Consider the following 11,431-nt stretch of genomic DNA (forward strand, 5'->3'; position numbering starts at 1 on the left):
ATGAAAATCTACTCATATTCATTGGTGTGTGTGTAGGAACTATAGAGGCAGCGATGTGTTTACTGACAGTTATCGATTCATAAGTATCTTTGTGTTTTTTTCAACTTCAGGCACTTAAATAAAACGATTTAAACTAAAAACTTTAAGACTTTATTTATGACACCCATAAACCAAAATATTTTTAAAGGGATAGTTCTGTCATCATTTACTCACCCTCAAGTTGTTTCAAATCTGTATGAGTTTCTTTCTTCTGTTGAACACAAAAGATATTTTGAAGAATAGTTGACGGTAGCCACTATGGAAGTCAATGGCTACCTTCAACTGTATTCTTCAAAATATCTTCTTTTGTGATCAACAGAAGAATGAAACTCATACAGGTTTGAAACAACATGAGGGTGAGTAAATGATGACAGAATTTTCATTTGTGGGTGAACTATCCCTTTAAGTGAAATATTCATAATCCATTTCATCGTTTATTGTAACGATCACCCACAAATGAAGTCCCCCCCCCACCCCCGATAGACATATCGTCAGCTGAACAGTTGCTATGTTGTTAAACAGTTCAATCCTTCGTAGGCACTGTAATTCTATCCTTCACAGCTTTGTTTTTATTCTTGTTAAAATGTAAATATGGGGCTACCCTGAATGCCTATAAAGTTTTATCAAAAGTTAGTTTAACTTTTCCATCACAGTGTTATCAAAAACAATGTATTATGTGAAATGTGGTGGAAAAACGTGAACATTTTGACTTTTGGAGTTCTAAGGTTGGACATTGTTAGCAGCAGATTTACTAAGTGGAGCGTCTACAAGTTCACAGGGTCAGAAATGCCTTTCATTGAAGAAAAACACATGTTTTGGAAAAGCGGAGCAGGTGTGAATGAGGTGTTAATGTTTGGGGGCACAGTTAAGCTACAACATTTGTGCCTATTAAAAGCAGCAGCACTGTACAGTATCCCTACTCCTATACTGCTGTCATCCTTGTTGCTTTTTATGTCATGATGATGATGATGATGATGATATTAATTAGCAGAACACAAAATGTATCCATCTACCCATCTATAGTGCTATACAGTAGATAGATAGAGGGATATTACATTTTGTTTTCTGCTAATTAATATCATCATCATCATCATTATCATCATCATGACATAAAAAGCAACAAGGATGACAGCATAAAATAGAAAATACTCACATGAGATACAGGACGAAGAGGAACATGGATGATGGTGCTCTGAACAGGCAGCAAAAGGTATCTGAAGTGGGTAGGGGATATGTATATCCTGTGAAGTTTAATGCATGCACTGGAGTCACAGCATTCTTTCCTATTTTAGAAATGTGAGTAATATTGGGGAGGTGCAGCAGATTTAGTGCAGAGTATATAACATTTAGGGCTCCAATCCATACCATTCAACAGCAGTCAAACATTTGCATAAGACTCGATTTTGTCCATTCACTTACTGTGAATACATCACCATGGCTTCACAAAAGCAAGTGGCCAAAATAGGAGGAAAGCCAGCCCCGGCTCCAGAGGAAGAACCAGCTCCCGGAGCAGCAGAATCAGCATCAGCAGCACTGGAAACGGTTGCTTCTGCCCTAACTGCAACACCAGAGTCAGCTGCAAAAGAGTCCGAAAAAGCCAGCACTGCACCTGGGCCAGCCCCAGTCGCAGCAGCCGAAGAACCAGCCAAAGCACAAGCTTCTCTTCCAAATCCAGCTTTCAAAAATGATCCTGCTGCTGTAGTAAGTCTCTGTTTGGCATATTATTTTTTTATGGTATTTCAGTTGCCTGATGGCCTGGATTGATGCGCCCACAATAATGGTTGACGTCTACATTTAAATGCATACTTTTCTTTTAAGAATAAAGACTAAATGATTCAGATTACTTTATTGACAAGCATTTGGGTAATTAAACTTAGTGTTAATCAATTGAAAAGTTCAAATAAGGCACAATGACAGAAAGATTTTAAAACAAAAGGTCCACCTTTTTAAAATAGGGACGTATTGATATATTCTGTCCAAATAAATAAATATATTTAACCAAAGCTTAAATAAATATTATGCTGCAAGGGTTCGTTCAGCCAAAAATGAAAATTCTGTCATTAATTACTCACTCTCATGTTGTTCCAAACCCGTAGGACTTTCAAACCCATAAGAACACAAATGAAGATATTTTAATGAAATCTGAGATATTTCTTTCCATCCATTGACAGTTACGCAACTACCAATTTGACGCTTTAAAAAGTTCATAAAGATATTGTAAAATGAGACACAGCCGCTTTATATGATGAACATATTTAACTATAGGCTGTTATTCCCATTTAAACTTTGGTCAGCAAACAAAAACAGAAGCTCAACCGTACTTGCTTGATGTAGTCATATAGACTCATACGTATGTATTCTTATTATTATGTTTTATTATTATGTATTGTTCATTGCCATTTATTAATTATAGATGTCTATTTTAACATCACTTAAACCTGTGTACACTGGCGGGTGACGCTAGGGGGCAGTGGTGAGCCACATTGAGTTTCACTTTTTGATATGAAGAAGTCACACTGCCAGCCATTTCAACACTGTGAAACAAAAACCCAATTTATTGTTGTCTTTGTTGAATTTGCAGATTGTACAGCATATGACAGAAATAAAACGTACATGTGCTACCAGAAAACAGCCTCTTCTGTATGTGCAACATTGACACGCGAGAACAAACCTCATTGGTTCTTGCTGAAGCTCAAACGTGCTGCGTAACAAGAGAATGAACCTCATTGGTTGTTGCGGAAGCTCAAACTTGCTGCGTAACACGAGAATGAACCTCATTGGTTCTCGCACGTCAAGCGAACATGGTTGAGCGTCCGTTTACCTCAACTGATGTGTGAGTTGATGAATGTTTATATGTGATTAAAAGCCTGAATTAAATCTGTCCATCAACTGTTAAATTCATATGGATTGGTTTTATGATCTCTTTATGAACTTTTTGAAGCATCAAAGTGGTAGTTCCATAGACTGTCAGTGGAGAGACAGAAATGTCTCAGATTTCATTAAAAATATCTTCATTTGGGTTCCAAAGATGTACATAAGTCTTACGGGGTTGGAAGGACATGAGGGTGAGTAATTAATGACAGAAATATATTTTTTTTTTGGTGAACTAACCATTTAAGGTACAACATTATAATGTACAGCTAAGCTGAGCACAATAACTAACTCATGCTCACCTAAATCATTGTCTCTTCAAGTTAGTGCTGATGATCTTTAAAAAGGCGGAAAGTAAATAAAAACCCAGGCCAATAACTCTAATATGGTGCAATACACATCTCTAATTTAAAAGGTCATAAACATTAATGTGCTTAATAAATATTTAATTAATCCCAAGTTATCATTGCTGGAACATTTCTTTCGATTTTTGAAAAGCAGTTGTAATTGCCTGGACATGAACTGCACAATATTACAAACAATATATGCTTCATGGCAGGATTCCAGTAGATGTGCTTTACTTGGATCTACACACACCTGCTGCGGGGGTTGTCCCACTCTTCCTAATACACTTCCTAAGTTAGACTCCCTAGGGAGACAGATATGGATGATATGATCTCATAAACAGACTGTGAACTTTGAGGGGAGATTATTGTTGGTGCCAGGAAAAACAATGGCAGAACAACTGCCAGAGTTTTAACTTACTGTATGACACTAATATCTGTGCATTAAAGTACATAGTAGATCAGCAATGAAGCTATCAGCTATTATGATACAAATAAATGCCTATATAAAAACCTAAAAAAAGAAATCTCTTGTTCTGTGTTTCAGGGTAATCTCAGTGCTGAACAACTTGAAGGTAAGGAACAGCCTAAAAAAGCTCATCTGATCAATTTAATTTTAAATGAACTAATTTTTTGGGTTATTTTGCATTTATACAGAGTTCAAAGAAGCGTTCCTGTTGTTTGCCAGGACTCCCTCAGGGGAGATGAAGATATCACTAGCTCAGTGTGGGGATGTGATGAGAGCTTTGGGCCAGAACCCAACTAATGCTGAAGTCTTGAATGTTCTAGGGAAACCAAAGCCTGAAGGTATAGACACACAATGGAAAAAATACAGCTGCATGACTTATCAGGGCATTGTACAAGGTGCATGTCATGATCTATATAAAATTACTCAAGCTATTGCTTCCCTGCATCCCACGGGATCATTCATTAGAAAACAAAGGGAAAGACTGAACACACTTCTGTCACAGAGATTACTGAGGTGTTGGTTGTCACAAATGTCAAAGATTATAATTAACAGCAGACAAATTCTCTGTGACGTTTGCAAGTCATTCTCTGAATACTGAGATCCTTGCCATAATGACTCACTAAACGTCAAAATACCATTCCAACCGCAGGAATGTAGTATTTTACCTTAACACAAAAGAGAAAAGGGTAGCCTGACAAGCCAGACCTACATCAAGATGTTTGGTCTGGCAACTCACCATAGACACGGCTCAATCCGAGGGGCGGGATAAACGGCTGTCTTTCAAATTCACTCTGCACGCAATAGGACAGCGCTTCAACCAACCAGAGCGTTTTCCCAACAGCGGAGCTTACATTAGTTGATAGATTCAACTTTTGAATCTGGCCGGCAAAACTACGAACACATCCTCCTTTTTTAAGAATGACTTAAGTGCCGTTCTTAAGTGCTCTTTTCTCAAAGAAAAACTTAACTCCAAGTCCTCCAGAGTCGCGGCCAAAGCCGATTCGAAAGACTGTTCTCCAGCAGCCATTCTTTGTTTTCAAGTAGCAGGGAACCGTCACAACTCTGTCGTCATTATGTTAAGCCCGCCCCGCCTACTCTATACACGATGTGATTGGCCTAACCCAATTTAGGTTTTTCCAGCACGAAAGTCAATGGAGAGTTGCTAGAATACCCTAGCTGCAAAATACATTTTGCTGCCGCTAGGATGCGTCTAGATTTCTAGGCTAAGAAAAGGGTGATAAAGGACTATAAATATAACATTTACTTTTTGCAACGGTGCTATTGAAGCTAAAGGAATAGTTCACACTCATTGTCTTGTTGTTGCAGACCTGTGAGACTTTTTTTCTTCTTCTGTGGAACCCAAATAATGATATTTTATTTATGTATTTATTAGCAAATAAATAAATTCAATGAAAGTAAGTGGGGTCAAATGTTTGGATTTTTTTTTTGTGAACTATCCAATTAAATATTTTTTCCAATTAAATATATTGTCAAATAAAATCTAAGAACCTACTAATTGCTTTATTTAAATTGTGTCGTTCAGAGATGGAATCCAAACTGATCGACTTTGAGACTTTCCTGCCTATGTTTCAACAAGTTTCAAAGTCTACTGAAAGGGGCACATTTGAAGATTTTGTAGAGGGCCTTCGGGTCTTTGACAAAGAAGGCAATGGAACAGTCATGGGGGCTGAACTCCGCCATGTGCTTGCTACTTTGGGTAGGATGTTATGGAGGAAAAATATGCCAAATTCATATATTTGACCAACATTGACCAGTGTAGTCAAATGTTGAAAACATTGAGAACTAAAAATGTATAATTTTACTCATTGGAACACTGTTTGAATTTCAGGAGAGAGGTTGTCTGAGGGTGAAGTGGATCAGTTGCTGGCAGGGCAAGAGGACACAAATGGTTGTATCAACTATGAGGGTAAGATACATTTACTCAAGACTTCCCTCTACTGACAAAATGAATGACTTTTTTTTTTTTCCTCTACTGACAAAATGAATTTGACGTGTCTCATTGAAATTAATCTTATGTTCTTTCTCCAAGCTTTTATAAAACATGTCATGGCTCGCTGAGTGATCGTTTCTGGTAAGTTTATGTAAATCAGGGCTTCCCAACCCTATCAACATTTAACATTTCAATAAATATATTGATTAAATAATAAAAGCAACTGATTTTTTTCCCCCAGTTTTAATTATATGCATTCAGTTCAGCCAGTTCATGACCTCATGAACCTACAGAACTTCCATCATGAACTCCTACAGAATCACAAAGCCCTGGTTGGGAAGTCCTGATCTGAACTATAATATGCTTTGCTGGTACATTTTAGACTTTAATTTATTTTGCATCTTTTCTGTTTGCCTAGGTACCGTGGCAGCCTCACATTGATGTTTCCAGAATTAATCTGAAGGTCATGTGTGAGAGTTGACATCAATAAAACAACATTTTTGTTAAATATTATATACAGTAACTGATTAAATTCACTTTGTTCTTCAATCACCACTTTGAAGCCGTTTTATATCAAGTGCAAATTATCAAGTAGGCAAAATGCAGGAGTCTGCTATAAACTTTACTTTATGCCAAGAGAGAATCAACACAGCTGTCGGTGGATAAAACGTTGGCTTTGGTGGGGCTTGTGCACTGAGTTTGCTCTAATCCCCAATGTCAGGAACTTTTCTCAGGCACATATGATAAACCCATACGCTTTGTCTTTGGACTTCTCTCAAAGGACTTTTCTAAGAAAAACCTTGTGCTGTAGCCAAGTGTTACATTCACTGTGTGGATTTACAGCATCTCACAATGAACAAATGGGCTTAGTGTCCAGTCAAGTAATTATTGGAAAGACATGAGTCAAGTACAAAGTTATTTGTGAGTGTGTTGTGGGAAAAATAAGAAACCTTTTCTACTATAAAAAACCTTTTGTCCAGTTAAAATGTTACATGCAATTTATTCATGGATCCATCAATGTCAATAAAGAACCTTTATTTTAAGGATCTAACTATCTAGCATCTGATCTAACATAGAATAAGCTGACATGTACAGTAGTTGCAAAGTTACTTATAGTCAGTAGCATGTCTGTTGAGGGGCCATCAAAATAAAGTGTTTGCCAATATTAAGCAGATAGTCTACTAATAATGACTGTTGACTAACAAAGTTCTAGGCTCAGGGAAGGAGGAGGCAGGAACCAGTGAACGTTCTGTGAGCTCATAGACAGCAGCGCATAACCGAATTGAATTCTTTTGCGCATCTTCTAGCACTTTAATGTTTAAATTTACAAGACTTAACCCCTAAACAAGCAAGAGTGGAAAATTATCAGCAAAACATCATTTCATGTCACTTTTTATATCATCTAGATCAGGGATGGGCAACTTTGGTCCTGGACAGTTTAGCTCTAACCCTGATTAAAAAACCTCACCTGCCTGTAGCTTTCTAGTAATCCTGAAGACATTGATTAGCTTGTTTAGGTGTGTTTGATTAGGGCTGGAGCTAAACTCTGCAGGACAGCATGGCCCTCCAGGACTGAAGCTGCCCTGATCTAGACTTAAGCCGGGCTCAGACTACAGGGGTTTTAAATCTTAACCGATTGTGAAATCTGGTTGCTTCACAGATATTCTTCTTTCAAATCTCAAACCTGCACATACAAGATTTGAAAATCACACACTACAATATATTCTTAAAGGGCACCTACTGTATTATACAAAATTCACTTTTACATGGTGTTTGAACATAAATGTGTGTTGTCAGTGTGTGTACACAACCACCCTCTAATGATAAAAATCCACCCAGTGCTTTTTTTAATCCCCATAAATCATAAGCACTGTCTCAGAACAACCTGTTCTCAGAATCGGGGCAATGTGATGTACTTTAACACAAGCACCTCTCACGACTGTTGACTGACACTACAGTTTTAGCATAGACCCGACCCTGAGTGAGCTAAACACAGTCCGCCATTGTTTCCACGCCGGAGCAGCTGTAACGTTAGACAGTGATGATATATCTTAGGTGGGGCTGTGACATATTCAGTCAGTTTTAATAGTCTGGTAACCGTAGGAGCCAAGCCATCATGTCTTTTAGCGTTGTGGCTCTTCCTCAAGACATACGTCAAGCATCCCCCCGTCTCTCATTCAAAAACCTCTTAAAAACATTTTTTTTTCTCTGAATATTACTCTTCTAAGGAATATTACTCCTCACGTACCCCAGTTTGAGAACCACTGCCTTAACCTATCTTTGTAAAGCGACCTTGGGTGTTGGAAAGGCGCTAGGCCTATATAAATAAAAAAATTATGAAAAAGAAGTATAGTTCATAATTACGTTTCTCATTTGTACTGCAAGTGAACTTATGGGTATACTAGTAGTTTACTATTTTAATACTTGTAGCAACTTTGAAGTATACACTCAGTAAACTGCTAGTTTAGTAGTTTTATACTGCAAGTATACTTGCAAGTTTTCTTTTAGTGTACTCTCAGTAAACTACTAGTTTAGTAGTTTTATACTACAAGTTTTCTTTAAGTGAACTTAACATTATACTTATAGTTTACTATTTATATATAATTTTTGCACTTGCAGTAGGCCTATACTACTATGTTCAAAGGCTATTTTTTTATACTTGAAAAATACCTTTAACTGTACTTTAATTTTAAAAACATTTTATTAGCTTCATGCATCCTTTTTTATCAACACTTGAATGTTGGTAAGTTTCATAAATAAAGGTAACATTTTAACAAAAAAGATGAGAAAATCTAATTTTTGTCAAAGACTACGCCTTGATCAGATTCAGAAACGTGATCAAAACACAGATGGAGTAGATCGAGTCCAACACCCCCAAAGCTTCACAGTCATTTTCTCTTCATGGGTTACGCTTCATTTCATTTGGAAACATTAAGCAGTTTTGATTTACAGGCTGTTTAATGTTTGATGATCACATTATTTTACATTTGAGTGAGCAATCTCCTGTGTTTTGATCCAGAGATTCTGTACTAGAAGATGTGTCATAGCGCCCCCTACCGTATAACAGTGAAAACATGGATAGGGAAAGAGTAAAGTAGAATTAAAGTAAATTCCTATGTGCACTACCAGTGGACTAGCCTATCCAAAAATTCAGATATGCAGAATTAGAAACATATCTGTTTTATATCAATATTTTAATCAATATCTTCAAATAATGTAAGTTTCATGAGACTGTATATGAAAAACTTTGTAAAAAAAAGTATATTTAATAGGCTACTCGATCAAAAGAGTTAACACAACTACAAGCCAAGTATACTTTGAATAATAAAACTTTTAAGTATATCTCCATCAAAAGATTGAGTACAAGTACAGGCCAAATATACTTGGACTTTTTTCTCAGTATAACTCAAGTACACTTAAGTATAATTAAGTATATTTCTGACAAGTACATAAAGTATATTTTTGAGAAGTATATAAAATGTAGACTGAAAGTATGCTTTCTTCTTTTTAGTTTTAGTTTAGTTTTAGTTAACTTATTTTTCGTAAGGGAATTATCGCTGTGTACAAGATCAGGTTCAGTTCCATGCTTATTTTATGTACTCTATAAGCTATTCCAACCGAAAGCTTGTTACTGTATCAACTGAACATGTTAGTTTATAAGACAGTGTATAATATTATGTTTAAAAAAAAAGTATTTAATGAGCTACTCAATCAAAATAGTAAACACAAGTACAAGCCAAGAATACTTAGAATACTTAATTATACTTTTAAGTATATCTCGATCAACAAGTAGAGGCCAAATATACTTAGACTTTTCTGTCAGTATAAGTCAAGTATACTTAAGTGGAATTTGAAGTATATTTCTGAGAAGTACATAAAAAGTAGACTGAAAGTATACTTTCTTATTTTTTAGTTTAAAAGAAATATACTAATAGCACACTTGAATAAACTTCTTCAGACAGGTGCTTCATATCCCTCACTCCGGTAACTGTCCATGCTGGATCTGTCCAAGCAAAATAAGGCATTAGCATGACCGTATCCAGCTAGCCAGGCCTTTCTAGTGTACTTTATTAATCAATGTCTTTGCTGCTGACCTTTGATGATCCAATTCAACCATATAATAAACAATAATGACTTTAGGTTAACATCACACATTTGTGTTTCTTTTTTCTTTTCTTTTTTCTTGCTGAACTAAGAAGGCAAATTCCAAACTGAAGTGAGCATGCCCTATACTCCCTTCGAAGGGCAGAGCCCTTGAAGTGGGGACTTTGGAGTGAGCACACATGGCACTTGCATGCCATTATGTAGCCATTTGGAACGCACTTGGGGAAGGAAGCAATGAAAGAAAACGTAATTTCCACAGCTTATTAGCTGTTCTTACGATGGAAATATCTTATTATTGCTGTTAACATAACTGTTGCAAATAAACATTCATTTTATATAAAAAAGGTTTTAAAATATGCGTTATAATCAGTGTATTTCTCTGCTCTAAACTTAAAACTTTTCGTCTCATCTCCTGCATTACCTACAGTAACACATTTCTTACATATGAAACTTATTTAAACAACATGATAAAAATGTAAGACATAATCATCACAAATACTTACCTCTTGCTCCATTTCTGTAAATCCATTTTTATGAATGAATGACTCTCTCTACCCGTTGTTTTAGGCCACATCCACACGAAGCGTGTTCCGTAAACACGGTGTTGTCTCAAGAAATATCTGCGTACACACGAAACCACTGAAACCGACTCAAAATGATGTAGTATACTATGCCAGACCAGTATGTGGCGCTGTAATTCAGCCACAGAGATACACTAAAAATTGAGAAGAAGACTTAGAGAATGCCGACTGTATACAATAATATTAGGCAGTAGGCACAGTAGCTTCTTCTTTTCTTTTTTACCAAGAACTTTATTGAACAATATGAACAGCCATAAATGGCCTGGTACAAAAAAAATACATAAAAACCCTCAAATTTACATAAACCCCGCCCCTGGGAACATGCAGTACATGTTGGAGATTATGAATTGGTAATCTTCTGATATTCCTGCAGTTCCCGGATGTAAAATGTTGAATTTTCTGTCGAATTTGAACCAGGGGGCCAATGTTTTGGAAAACATTGAAGCCTCCCCGGGCGCCGCCATTGATTAGCAGACCATCACCTGCTGTTAGCATTCCATTGACTTCCATTCATTTTGGCGTCACTTTGACAGCGAATAACTTTACATCTGAGGCGTTTAAAGACTCCATTTGTCCATTATTTATTTCTAAAGAAACACGAAAATGTATAAAAGGCTCCATTACCTTGTATCTTACGTTATGGCCCCGTAGAAGCCATTTTGTAAAAATAGGCTAACAATTGCGTCATAACCACGTGACTCTCTGTCGCACAGTAGAGAAATTACCGTACGGACAGGAGGAGAAGCTCGCACGTAATCAGGGGGATGTGGAGGCAAAATGACAAAATAATTCATCAGAATACTTAGCAAAAGTTTCTCCTGCTCCTAGCTCATGGACAGCTCCTACTCACACTCTCCGTCTCTGCAAGTTTCAGAAGGGAATGATTCCGATTTCTCTTGGCACAGCTACTAGAAGACAGACGGGTTGCTCACGTCACATCTACGTCGTCAAGCTCAGTTGTAAGGCTTGTTCGACTTCATGCAGCTCTGCGCAGACCGATCGGCGGCTGACTTGAAGCAGTGCATGCCGGTTAGAAATTTTGTCCGACTTGATCCAGCGCCGACGCCACGTG

The 11,431-nt window shown here is 37.0% G+C and overlaps 1 protein-coding gene across 1 annotated transcript; it reads left to right on the plus strand.

Annotated features, from left to right (window-relative positions):
* Nucleotides 1-1,473: 1,473 nt before the first annotated feature.
* LOC308706373 (myosin light chain 3, skeletal muscle isoform) lies at nt 1,474-6,021 on the plus strand (the record flags this gene model as incomplete). Its single annotated transcript, XM_081391967.1, has 6 exons — nt 1,474-1,740; nt 3,802-3,829; nt 3,912-4,061; nt 5,267-5,440; nt 5,573-5,650; nt 5,936-6,021. The coding sequence occupies 6 exons, from the start codon at nt 1,474-1,476 to the stop codon at nt 6,019-6,021; spliced, it is 783 nt and encodes a 260-aa protein (XP_081248093.1).
* Between the last annotated feature and the right edge of the window lie 5,410 nt (nt 6,022-11,431).

The sequence above is a fragment of the Scardinius erythrophthalmus genome, assembly GCF_964197995.2.
Source record: "Scardinius erythrophthalmus genome assembly, chromosome: 18".
Taxonomy (NCBI): Eukaryota; Metazoa; Chordata; class Actinopteri; order Cypriniformes; family Leuciscidae; genus Scardinius; species Scardinius erythrophthalmus.